This window comes from Garra rufa, chromosome 23 (assembly GCF_049309525.1).
Source record: "Garra rufa chromosome 23, GarRuf1.0, whole genome shotgun sequence".
Classification (NCBI taxonomy): domain Eukaryota; kingdom Metazoa; phylum Chordata; class Actinopteri; order Cypriniformes; family Cyprinidae; genus Garra; species Garra rufa.
Window position 1 is genome coordinate 4,612,701 of NC_133383.1, and position 13,528 is coordinate 4,626,228.

At 33.5% G+C, this 13,528-nt stretch overlaps 1 protein-coding gene across 3 annotated transcripts in view; it reads left to right on the top strand.

Annotated features, from left to right (window-relative positions):
- The window catches only part of zfyve16 (zinc finger, FYVE domain containing 16), a 38,757-nt gene that overhangs the window by 18,653 nt on the left and 6,576 nt on the right, over nucleotides 1–13,528 (top strand). The window contains exons 5-13 of one of the 3 annotated variants that reach the window (XM_073829675.1): nucleotides 597–773; nucleotides 3,447–3,586; nucleotides 3,671–3,884; nucleotides 5,855–5,977; nucleotides 6,074–6,229; nucleotides 7,657–7,881; nucleotides 7,968–8,050; nucleotides 10,705–10,809; nucleotides 10,895–11,045. In XM_073829675.1, the coding sequence (XP_073685776.1) occupies nucleotides 597–773; nucleotides 3,447–3,586; nucleotides 3,671–3,884; nucleotides 5,855–5,977; nucleotides 6,074–6,229; nucleotides 7,657–7,881; nucleotides 7,968–8,050; nucleotides 10,705–10,809; nucleotides 10,895–11,045 (1,374 nt within the window). The remainder of the gene's footprint in view (nucleotides 1–596; nucleotides 774–3,446; nucleotides 3,587–3,670; nucleotides 3,885–5,854; nucleotides 5,978–6,073; nucleotides 6,230–7,656; nucleotides 7,882–7,967; nucleotides 8,051–10,704; nucleotides 10,810–10,894; nucleotides 11,046–13,528) is intronic. The other 2 variants (XM_073829676.1, XM_073829677.1) reach the window with 2 other exon arrangements.

Below are 13,528 nucleotides of genomic sequence, written 5' to 3' on the forward strand. Positions count from 1 at the left end.
ACATATTAGTACCTTAGAATAGTAATATGTACCCTTTAGGTACTAATATGTACCTATTAGGGGTAAAAAAGGTACAAAGATGTCCTTTTAAGGGTACTGCTCCAGCGACAAGCTGTTGTACCCCAAAAGGTACAATTTTAAACCTATATTATACAGCAAAAGATGGAAATAACTGACTTAAAACCATTTTTTATGGTTACTAGTGTTCTAGTGTTCTAAAAATTTTGGCCCCCACTGTAAATGTAAAATTATTTAGAATGACACTTTGATTGGTTAGTTACATATTAGATATAATATTGTGTACTTCTTCCATTACATAAGTCAAGTAAAGTCCGATATTAAGTACTATGTTTTGATGCAAAATACACAAAACAATGTTTTTCTTTAGTATAATGTGCACTGATGAAACATTCACAATTCTAGGAGTATTTATTAAGTTGCTTTAATTGTTATTTTTAGGTTGTGCGTAGACTTTAATAAGAAAACTCATACATTTCTCTCTCTCTCTCTCATTCTTTTCTCCAAGCATTCCCTTTTCATTCACCACACTGAAAAGACTGATTTAGGAACGACTGATTTTGTTTGTTTGTGTGCAGCTCAAGCCCATGAGAGAATGATGAGCCCTACTGGGCCCAGTCCCAATCCCAACATCCCATCAGAGTACTGCTCCACCATACCGCCCATGCAGCAGGCCCGCGCCGCCGGCACCCTCAACTCTCCCCCACCCACCGTCATGGTCCCCGTGTCTGTCCTCAAACACCCCGGTAATGACGGTACGCACTGCACTCGGAGCCAAAGTTATAGCTTTTAGGGCTATAAAACACAGTGAATTCCACTTAATATAAATAAATCATGAATGAAAGAGTGACTGCGTCCCAAATTTGCTTGCACTCCATATCATATAGTGTGCTAGACTAGGTTTGATTCACTATACACTACTATTTAAAAGTGTAGGGTCAGTATGATTTTTAATTTTAAACATTTTTATTCAGCAAAGATGCATTACTCAATTACTCAAAAGTGACAGTAAAGACATTTATAATGTTGCAAAATCTAATGTTGCTGATCTTTTGATCTTTCTATTCATCAAAGAATCCTGAAAAATAAAATGTATCACGGTTTCCACAAAAATTTTAATTTGCACAACTGTTTTCAACATTGATAGTAAGCAAATCAGCATATTAGAATGACACTGAAGACTGGAGTAATGATGCTGAAAACTCAGCTTTGCATCACAATAATAATTTAATTTTAAAATATATATTAAAATAGAAAATTTTAATTTTAAACTGTAATAATATTCCACACCAAACCTCAAGCAAATTGACACCTATTTCAAGCCAGTGTTATTTTATTAAAATTGTAAATAAGATTTAGTTATTTTAGTGCTGGGCAACGATTAATCGCATCCAAAATAAATGTTTTTGTTTACATAATATATGTGTGTCGACTGTGTATATTTATTATGTATATTTAAATACACAAACATGCATGTATATATTTAAGAAAAACATGTTATGTTTATATATTAAATATATTTATATATAATAATATACAGTAATAATATACAGTGCACAGCATAAATAAGTACACCCCTTACACCCCCCCCCACCTGAAACTTTAGAGATATAATATTCTAGCAAGTCTGCTTAATCAGTTACCAAAGAAGAATGTTAAAATTATTCAGAAAAATACTATTTTCTTATCAAAGTGTTAAAATGTTGAATTGCAAAAATAAGTACACCCTCCTGAAAGTTACTAAATAAAACTAAAAAAAAAATTCTGGTGTAACTTTAAGGCAAGTTTTGATCTACAGGTAAGTATGTTGAACCAAAACTATTAAAGATAAGTTATTTTCTTGACAATTAAAAATGTTATATAACCCACTGAATTATTCTCAAACTTAATGCTGACAACAATAAAACCACTTGAGAGAGAACTGTCAGAGATTTTTTTTTCTTGGCATAAAAGAGGACAATGGTATAAGAGAAATACCAAATCATTGTTTTAAATGTTTAAAGAGCAAGAGAAATGCCTAGAATGTGTCTCAGAGCCGGCAAAAGCTATGAAAAGAGTGACACTTTATCTGTGACATGCATGGTTGCTTATCCACAGCAGAACTACCTATTGTAGCCAAAGCACAATAAACTCACGTAGCTTTTTCCAAGGCCCATATTTATAAAATATAGACTTCTGGGAATCCATAATCTGGTCTCATGAGATCAAGTCAATCATTTCGGATCTAACAGCATACAAGATGTTATGGTGTTGCTACAGGAGGAGTACAGTGAGAAGTGCCTGGTATCCACAGTGACGTTCAGTGGTAGTAAAGCCCTTATATAGGGATGTATGAGTGCTGAAGGTGTGAGGGAGTTGTACTTTGTCAATACTGTCATGAATTCACACACCACTGTGTGATGTAATACAAAAAAACTGAAACTGAAGATGCTACCCTCTCCTCATTTCTTGCATTGTTGGGCATTTTTTCAACACAACAATGAAGATATTCATTCTCCCAAAGGTGAAAATCCTTCAGTGGACATGTATTTCACCCAATCTTAACACTCTTAAGCACCTGTGGGGGATTCTGTAGAGAGATGAGCTGAGCAAAACTCCACATTAAAGACCGGGGCATTTAAGGAGGTCGTCCTCCAGGAGTTAAACAAGACAGATGTGAAAATTTGTCATGAACTTATACTCAGTAAACTCAGTGTCAAAGGGTGTACTCATTTCTGCAATCCCTCATTTAAACAAAATTGGCTAAGTTACTTATTTTACAGATATTAATGGCATATATTTCTCTGTTTTTATTAAAATAGGTCTAATACATTTCAGTTTTGCCAACTTTCTATAAATAATACTAGTGATCACTAAGAAAATACATCTTTTATTTTTAATCAGAGGGGGTGTACTTATTTATGCTGTGCACTGTACATGTAAATGCATGTAAATATTTTCAACATTTAAGCTGTGTGTGGCTTTATATATATACACATAATAAATATACACAGTAAACAAACATATATTATGTACACAAAAACTTTATTTTGCATGCGATTAATTGTTGCCCAGCACTAGTTTATATTTTTTCATGTACATTTTAGTTAAACTTTATTTTGTGTTTTTGTTGTTCTTATTTTAATTTTTTTTTTAAATATGTCTATATAGTTAATAATTTGTAGTTTGGTTTGGGTTATTTTAGTACTTCGTTAAACTGAAATAAAATGAGAATTGATGCTTTGACAAACTGAAATTTGTATATTTTATTTAAATAACTGATTAAAAAAAAGTTTTAACATTTATTTTATTTTGAGCAACAAACATGTTTTTTAAATATGGTTTTAGTTATTTTAGTTTATTATTTTAGTTTTACTTAACAACAATAACCCTGTTTCAAGCCTTATTCTAACGAGTTGCTGTTTGTGTTTCTCTATTTGTTCTCATAGGTTTTCCACGTGAGCAGAAACACGTGTGGTTTGCCGATGGTATCCTGCCGAACGGTGAAGTCGCCGACACCACCAAACTCTCTGTACAGACCCGGAGATCCTCTCAGGAGTCGAGTCCTGTAACGCCAGATCCACCAGGGGTGAGACGGCTAAATCCTTTTAACAGATGCTGCCGATAACTGATAATGACAACTGAAGTCATTAACTGATTTGCTGTCTTTCAGCCCGATGATAAATTGCCTGGCGAGCGGGATGAGAGCGGCGGAGGAAGTTCTGACAGCGCTGTCGAAGTGAGCCGTCCGCCCGTCAGAGGCCCGTGGGACTACAGCCTGCTCTGCGCGGTGGGCAGCTGCGTTCAGCGAGCGATCAGTCTGGTGCCCGAGGATGACGAGGGTCTGCCTCCACTCCTTATTACCACAGGAGAGGAGGAAGATGGAGGTAAGGACTTTCAAAAGGGTAGACGTCATTTTGATGGCCTCTAGGGCTGGTAAGTCAACATCAATATTTATCAAAAAACAATACTCAATATCGAATTAAACTAGATCTAACTAACATCTAGATTATTAGGTGTGTGTCAGTCTTTATTTCTATAGCACTTTATACAATACAAAGATATTCAGAGCAGCTGCACAGTAATAAACTGGAAGATTATTGAATTAATTAAGCTAAGTTTCAGATATTCTTCAAATTCTGCTGTAAAGCAGCTTTGAAAGACAAAAGTGCTGTTTGCCAGCTCAAGTGCAGTGTTGATTCAGTAGTTCAACAGCTGTGTAAAATTGATGAATGATGAAAAATGTGCATATTGAATGAGCAGCACAGTTTCGTTTAGTGCAGATATTGAAGCATGCATGACTCTGTGTTTTCAGTGTCACTATGTGGGGACATAAACGCATGAACTTCATCTCCAGCGCTGCTCTGAGAGCACTTCCAAGTTTGGGATCGGAAAGATTTTTTTATTTTTTATTTTTAATAATTCTTATATGCTCATCAAGGCTGCATTTACTTGATCAAAAATACAGAAAAAAATGTAATATTGTGAAAAATTATTACAGTTTTAAATAATGGCTATATTAATATAATTTATTCCTGTGATGCTAAACTGAATATTTATCAGCCATTGCTTTAGTTTTCAGTGTCACATGGTTTTTCAAAAATCATTCTAATATGCTGATTAATTACTGTTATTATCAATGTTGGAAACGGTTGTGCTGCTTAATATTTTTGGAACCTGTGATTCTTTTTTTCAGGGTTCTTGATGAATAAAAGGTTAAAAAGAACAACATATATTCAAAATATAAATGCTTACTAATGGTATAAGTCTTTGCTATCACTTTCTATCAATTTAACACATCCTTGGTGAATAAAAGTATTATTTCTTTCAAAAAAAGCAAAAAGAAAAATGTACTGACCCCAGACTTTTAGATGGTAGTTTATATTAATACAAAATATTTTATTTTTAAATAAACACTATTCTTTTCAACTTTTTATTTGTTAAAGAAGCCTGGAGAAAAACACAGGTTCCAACAAAATATTAAGCAGCACAACTGTTTTTAACATTGATAATAAGACTGGAGTAATGATGCTGAAAATTCAGCTTTGTATCACAGGAATAAATTACATTTTAAAATATATTTGCATAGAAAAAAGTTTTTTCACATTGAAATAATATTTCAAAATATTTTCTGTATTTTTGATCAAATAAATGCAGCCTTGATGAGTATAAGAAATGGCTTTAAAAACATTTAACTAAGTTCTTAAAGTTTTATGGATTCGCTTATTAAACAACTTATTAAATTACAACATTATATTTTTATTATCATTTTTTATTAAATAAAAACAGAATTTGGGGTTATTTCATCTAGCCCTAAATTGATAACTTAATTTGTGGAGTAAATATGTGCAAATATGTGGAATGCATTTCTTCCCATATTAATGATATAAATTGAATGTTGTTATAAATAATTTTTGAATGATATGGAAAAAATCTTTTTTTTTTTTTTTTGGCAATATCATTCAGCCCTACTAAACAGGTGATTTTTAGCTAGAATTACGCAGCTTTAACAATATTTTGGAGAGACTGTAAGTACTAGATGACAACTTTTTAGCATTTCTTGCCCTCAGACTCGTAATATGTTTTCCTTGCATTGCTTATGGCAAAATGGGTCCATGTGCTGTTTTTTTGATGACAGTAAATTACTATTATACTATAAAAGTCAGCTAATATCCTGATTGAGTATAAAATGTCATATAATGTGAAAAATGTGTACCTTTTAACTGAAGCTGCTGCCATTTTGGTTAGTTTATGCCCTCACAACAATCATAAAAGAGATTAACAGTCATTTCTCTAGTCTGTTGCTGATTCTTTACGGTGTGTTTAACTGTAATGTGTAATTGTCATTTCGTTACAGATTTATTAGTTGAGGAACGTCCTGCTGCTTGCCAAATATTGCTGCTTTTGGAAGAGGGAGGCCCACAACCGCTGACCTTCGTGCTCAATGCCAATTTACTGGTGAACGTCAAGATCGACACATGTGTGTTCCGTTATTTAGATCTGATTGAAATATGTGATCATGTCCAGTTAGTTCATTTGATAAACCCCATTGCATCTGTCTTTGTTTGTGTTGTAGATGCTGGGAAAAGGTGCTGGTGTCTGAGCTCTAATGGTCTTCAGGGAGTGGGCCAGAAGGAGCTGGTGTTTATAATTGAGTGTCTCCCAGAAGAGAACAGCCTGCCTAGAGACGTATTCAACCTGTATGTTAGTATATACCAGGATGCGCTGAAAGGTGCGTTACACAAACTACTTCATACTACATGCAAAAACATTTTTGTTTTCATGCACTGGTACATTTTGAGATTTTTGGCTGTTTGGCTTACATGCATCAAACTTAATATATTTTATTTAACATTTTGTTCCTCAAAACAAAGGTTTTTTTTACTAGCTTTTGACTTTTTCCGAGAGTTATAGCAAATGTACTAGTGAATGCATCATTTGCATATTTAAATATACCATACCAAAACACAATTGCAAATCTTAATGTTCTCAGTCTACTGGAGAAGTATGGTGATCTCTGTTAGTTAAACTGTTACTCTATTCACATGTGGTCTTGCTTTAAAAGGAGAGACAAACGGTCATAATTTGCTTTTTCCATGTCCATATTTCATCCTCTTAGAAATAAACTGTTTTTTTTTTCTACTGTGCTGATGAATTGGTAGCAAACCTACTTTACATACACCTTGCAAAATCTGCAAAATGTTTATTTTACCAAAATAAGAGGGATCATATAAAATGCATGTTATTTTTTTTATTTAGTACTGGCCTGAATAAGATATTTCACAAGATATAGTTCACAAGAGTAAATAATAGTTGAATAAAAATACAAATGACCCCGTTCAAAAGTTTACATACGTTTAATTTTTAACACTGTGTTGTTAACTGAATGATCTACAGCTGTGTTTTTTTGTTTAGTGATAGTTGTTCATGAGTCCCTTGTTTGCCCATGTTTGTGTGTTTGAACCCTTTCCGACAATGACTGTATGATTTAGAGATCCATCTTTTCACGCTGAGGACAATTGAGGGACTCATAATCAACTATAACTTCAGAAGGAAAAGCAATGCATTAAGAGCCAGGGGTGTAAATGTTTGAACAAAATGAAGATATTTACATTTTTCTTATATTGCTGAAATATCATATCTTTAAAGTTTTTACCCCCGGCTCTTAATGCATTGTTTGTCCTTCTGAAGCATCAGTGAGCGTTTAAACCCTCTGTAATAGTTGCATATGAGTCCCTCAGTTGTCCTCAGTGTGAAAGATGGATCTCAAAATCACACAGTCATTGTTAAAAAGCGTTCAAATACATCAAAATGCTGAAAAACCAAAGAATTTATGAGACCTAAAGGATTTTTCTGAAGAACAGCAGGCAGTTTAAATTTTGAATAGGGTCATTTTTATAAATTCAACTATTTTATCTTGTGGACTATATGTCAGTTTCTTTTATGTTAAAAAAATAACATGCATTTTGTATGATCCCTCTTATTTTGGCAAAATAATGAACATTTAGCAGATTCTGCAAACTTTTGACTTCAACTGTATACCAACAAAGAATAGTTCTGAAGTTTGCTTTGTTGCATGATATTTTATCTTTTTATCTAAAACACTAAATGATGCTTATGTGACTCATATGGTGTTTTTTCCTATTTGTCCCACCAAAGGGAAGTTCATTGAGCACCTTGGCAACGTGACGTTCACCGACAGTTTCCTCGGCAGTAAAGACCACGGGGGCGTCCTGTTCTTCACTCCAACCTTTCAGCCGCTGGATGGTCTTGCTCTGCCGCAGGTCTCGTTCCTCTGTGGCATTTTGATTCAGAAACTAGAGGTTCCCTGGGCTAAAGTGTTTCCCCTCCGATTGCTGCTCGCTCTGGGGTCACAATACAGTGGTGAGCCCTATTTTCTTTAAGATATATAATACTAGCTCATTAGTATCATCTCCACCAGTCATGTGATGTGTTGTTCATTTTTCCAGTGTATCCCTGCCCTGTGGTGAGCGTGCGTTTCCGTGACTCAGTTTTTAAAGAGACGGGACACACCATCATGAATCTGCTCACAGTACGTGCTCACAATTAACCCTTAAGTATTTAACCTATTAATATAAATTTGCAATGTATTGTTTAGATATGTACACTGGTGTTCAAAAGTTTGTTAAATAGTTGTCAAATATTAGATTCATGCAAAATGCATTGCATTTTGAAGCAAAGATTAATTTTCAGCATCATAACTTCAGTTTTCAGTTTCTCATGTTCCTTCATAAATCATTCTAATATGCTGTTTTGCTTCTCAAGATTTTTGAGTAGTACTGTTGAAAACAGTTGTGCTGCGAATACATTTTTATTTCAAGTTTCTTTGATGACTAGAAAGTTCAAAAGAACACTGTTTATTTGAAGTAGAATCTTTTGTAACATTCTCAATGTTTAACTGTCATTTTATAGTAATTTATTGCATCCTTGCTGAATAAAAGCATTTCTTTCTTTCAAAAAAAATCCAAACTTTTGAAGCTTTGAAAAGATGATGTTTAAAACTGACTTAATGGTTCTCAAGCATGAAAGATGTGCAGTTGAGGTCGTAATCCAGACTATTTGGCACTAACCTTACACACAATATCTAAATTTAAGGTTCGTTGTGGTTTCAATTAAAACGTTATAATATGTGACCTTGGACCACAAAACCAGTCATTAATTTTTTTAAATTAATATTTGAGATGCATCTGGAATCTGAGGGTGCAAAAAAATCTCAATATTGAGAAAATCGCCTTTGAAGTTGTCCAAATTAAGTTCTTAGCAATGCATATTACTAATTAAAAAATAGGTTTTGATGTATTTATGATAGGAAATTTACTAAATATTTTCATGGAACATGATCTTTATTTAATATCCTAATGAGTTTTGGCAAAAAAAACAAAAATCACAAATTTTGACCCATACAATGCATTGTTGGCTATTGCTGCAAATATACCCCTGCAACTTAAGACTGCTTTTGTGGTCCAGGGGTCACATACGTAAATAATTTGCCCCTAAAAGAAGTAGACAGGAACCAAAGATTGTAATTTGGTTAAGCTGTTTTTCCACCTTTCTAACCAGCTCAGGGCAGATAATGAAGGAGATTAGCGAGTGCTCAAGACTCAAACCCGAGGCCTCTCAGTGTGTGCTTCAGCTCTGAGCCACTCTTGATTTCTGAGAATTAAAGAGCTTCTTTAGTCTCCATTCTAACTATAGTGCTTTCAAGTACACTTACAGCCACTTTTCTGGATGCAGGCATGGGAAAATGTGGTCCATCTCTGCAAATTAGGTTAATTTTGCTTCTAAATTAGCTTATTATTTAACTTTGCAGATCCGTTTTAGTATGAAAGTAAATGTAAACATGTTATCAAGTCTTAACCTTTGCCCTTGTAACCCCATTCTTTGTTTATTTATGGCTTAAAATGATTTTTTTCCCCAACATTCAATACAGTAAACTTACTCAATGCAAAATATTTAGTGCAAAAACTAATAATCAAACTGTCTAATTTTGCCAAATGTATCACCAAAAATTGATTAATATTCTCAAATTTATCAAAACAGCCTAGATTTGTCTGGTTCGGTAAGAAACTGATTAATGTTGTCCAATTTATCATCAATAAACTGTTTAATATTTTATTCAGTTTACCAATTAAATAAAAAAAACAAAAACAAATCTTGACAGATTTAGCCAAAAGCAGCCCAGTTTTTGTCTGATTCAGTGACAAACTGTCTGACATTTGTCCAATTATAACGAAAAAAAAAAAACAGATTAAAATGGTCAGGTTTAGAAAAAACAGCCAAGTTTTGTCCAATTTACCACTAAAAAAATGATTATTCTTGTCAGTTTTAGCAAAAACAGCCCAGTTTTTGTCCGATTCAGTGACAAGCTTTCCAATTTACTATGGAAAAAATGGTTAAATATGGTCAGGTTCAGCAAAAACCAGCCATGTTTTGTCTAGTTTGCTCAGAAAATGTCTAATTTTGTCTGATTTATCAACAGAAACTCTTTAATCGTGTTAGATTTAGCCAAAAACAGTCCAGTTTTGTCTGATTTGGTGAGAAACTGTCTAATTTTAAAATTATATTTAAGTAAAATTATATTTAACCATTTTTATTTATATGCACCAAAAATAACATTACAGAATACACACAACACAATATATACAAAATATATTCAGCCTCAGGTCATCCAAGATGTAGTTGAGTTTGTTTCTTCATCAGATTTGGAGAAATGTAGCATTACGTCACTTTCTCACCAATGGATGTGAATGGGTGCCGTCAGAATGAGAGTCCTAACAGCTGATAAAAACACTACAGTCCGACAGTTAACATCTTGTGTTTGCAAGAAACAAAAACATTTCACTGGAGGAAGCGTTATTATGGATTATGGACTTATAGTTTAGTTCTTGATGGATTTGTTTCTTACAAACACAGCTTTTCACTTCTCAAGATGTTAACTGATGAACTGGAGCAGTGTGGATTATTGTGATGTTTTTATCAGCTATTCTGACGTCACCCATTCACATCCATTGGTGAGCAAGTGATGCAGTGCTTCATTTCTTTAAATCTGATGAGGAAACACACTCATCTACAACTTGTAAGGCCTTAGAGTGAGCACATATTCTGCTATTTCTCTAACTTTAGGCTTTGTAACACAAAGTCCTTGGTATCCACCTTTATTTTTGTGATTTGCTGATTCTAACACAGGATCTGAGGAACTACCAGTACAGTTTACCTGTGGTGGAAAGTCTGCGAGTGCACATGGAGATGGGCAACAGCTACATCGAAATTCCCAAGTCCAGGTTTAATGAGGTCAGAGTTATGTTTGAATTGTGCAGCAATCAGGCAACAGTGTTATTGTGTTGTTGAACGTGTCGTTTTGTTCTGGCTGTTGTAGATGCTGAAGGTGGTGAACTCCTCTAATGAACATGTGATCAGTTTCGGCGCCTGTTTCAGCACAGAGGCCGATTCTCACTTGGTTTGCCTGCAGAACGAGGACGGAAGCTACCAGACGCAAGCCAACAGTATACCAGGAAAAACCAGGAGAGGTTTGTTAATCACTGCTACCAGAGCTGGATGATATACAGTCAAACCAAAATGTATTCAGACACCTTCAACGTTTCTCACATTATCACAGTTTATTCGCTGTAGTTAAGAAATTGGTAATAAAATATGACAAGAACTCAAGAGTTAAAACAAATTCGTCTTGATAATGTCAGCTAACTTTATTGGAAAGGTATGTAATGGATTGCAATGAACCAAAAAATGCAGACAACTGTCAGTGTGACAAGATTTACACAAATATCCATACTTTGTTTACCAATTACCTGTGATGTAAAAAGGTCGTATTAGCAATTAATGAAAAAACACTTACGCAAAACATGGTCAGGTCAATGATAATATTTATTATTAAATAATTTTTGGTCCCAGATTTTTATTAATTTTACTGGTAGTCCACTGTATGAAGAATTTGGAGTATAATATGTCATGGTTTACTTTATTTTGCTATCTTCACATAAATTAACTATAGTGTCCTGCACACACAAGTAAAAAAATGTCAAAAATTATGTCTGGTTTTTGAATAATTTTTGGCTTGACAGGAGCTATACATTTTTAATAACTTCTTGAAAAGGATTTTCTTTTTTTTAATCAGAGCAACCAACGTTTCAATCATTTCAAGCCATTGTAGTCAAGTGGATTCAAAAGATTTAATGCAAAATCTAAAAGTTCAGTGAAAAATAATCAAGGCTTTTTTTTTTCCTGGTGTTCTTGGCTGAATTTACAAAGAAAAATTTGTATTTTAATTATATATTTTTATTTTTATTTTTATTTATATGCACCAAAATAGCACTACATAATAATTTATATGCACCATGAAAAACTTTACATAAATCACATTATTTCAACTACATATATTTGTTTTAAAAAAATCTAAGAAAAGAAAAAAATATAATCATTATTATTTATATGCAAAAAAAAATATTGCATGATACACATTATTTTACCTACATTTGTGTAAAATAAGCAAGGCATATTTTTTTTGACTGAATTAACACGGGAAAATTATGTGTAATTATTTTTAATATTTTTGCACCAAAAATAACGCACATTATTCAAATACATACCAGTGTTTCCCCTACCATTATCTTAGGGGGGCGCCCCGCCCCCCAACGGCACCCCCCGCCCCCCTTGAATGTCAAGTTCATTTTATTTTTGATATAGCGTCAGATCACAATAGAAGTCATTAAGGTTATCTTTCCTATAGAACAGGGCTATACATTGTTCTTTTATTAAACAAACTAAATTGCCTTGTGTTATTTATCTTATTTACACGAAGGCATGTCATTTCTGTCTTTACATGATCGCGTGTTTACAATGTCTCATCTGCGAAAACACAGACGGGATCGCGGACTCCATTCATAAAAACCGAATCTACTATAGCGCGAAATGCCACGTAAATTCGTCGATTTTTGGATTAATAAATCAAAAGTTGGTCTGTTACTTCATTCAAATCGCGATATGGACTAGTGTCTGTGAAAACTGAAATGCAAAAAGACGGTTTCAATATGAATCCTGCATGCTCCGTTTGCCTCTGTATGTATGAATGGTGGAGACGCGCTTTTACTACACGCATATACTGAAGCACACGTGACGCTCCCGCTAATTTTGGGCATTTGCATCTCGCATGAACAGATAAACTCAATATCCAAAGCTGCTGTGAGTGTCACTTTTACCGTTTCATTTGAGAAAACTAGCATCATAACATGCTGTACACACACAGAAACTTCAAGGCAACCTGTCAAAATAAAAGTAACATGTAACAGAACATTAGTCTTGTATTACTTTTGTACAGTATAATGTAGTTGTTTATATATTCCTATTTAAATAATTGACATGAAACAATATATATGATAAAAATAAATATAACAAGATTAACCACTTAATTGTAGAAAAAATACTACAATTATTATTTAAATGTTAAATTATTATTATTTATTGATTTTAACAGTAAACCTCTGTTTGTTTGCCAAAAATTAAAAGGGTTTATTTTTCATTTGATTAAAAATAAATAAATGTTTATACTTTTAATTTGATTATGAGAAAAAAATAATACACACAAGAATTAAAAAAAAAAAAAAGCAAAAGTTGGTAGAGCCCTATTGTTCAAAATGTTAAAATAGAGAGTTTTGGACTTATTTTTCCACTGAATAAGTCTATAATAATGTTTTCGTTATTTCACAAAGTAGGGTAAAGTACCGGGAAAAAAAAAGTAACGTTGGCTACCGGCACCCAACCCCCTAAGCCCCCCCCCCCCCCCCCCCCCAACACTGGAAACCTAGGGGAAACACTGCATACACTACCAGTCAAAAGATTTTTAATAGATTTTTTATGTTTTTAAAGTTTTGCTCACCAAAATGAAATATTTGTACTATTTAAAATAACTATTTTCTATTTTCTATTCTATTTAAATTCTAATTATTGCGATTTCAAAGCTGAATTTTTAGCATCATTATTCCTCATGATCCTTCAG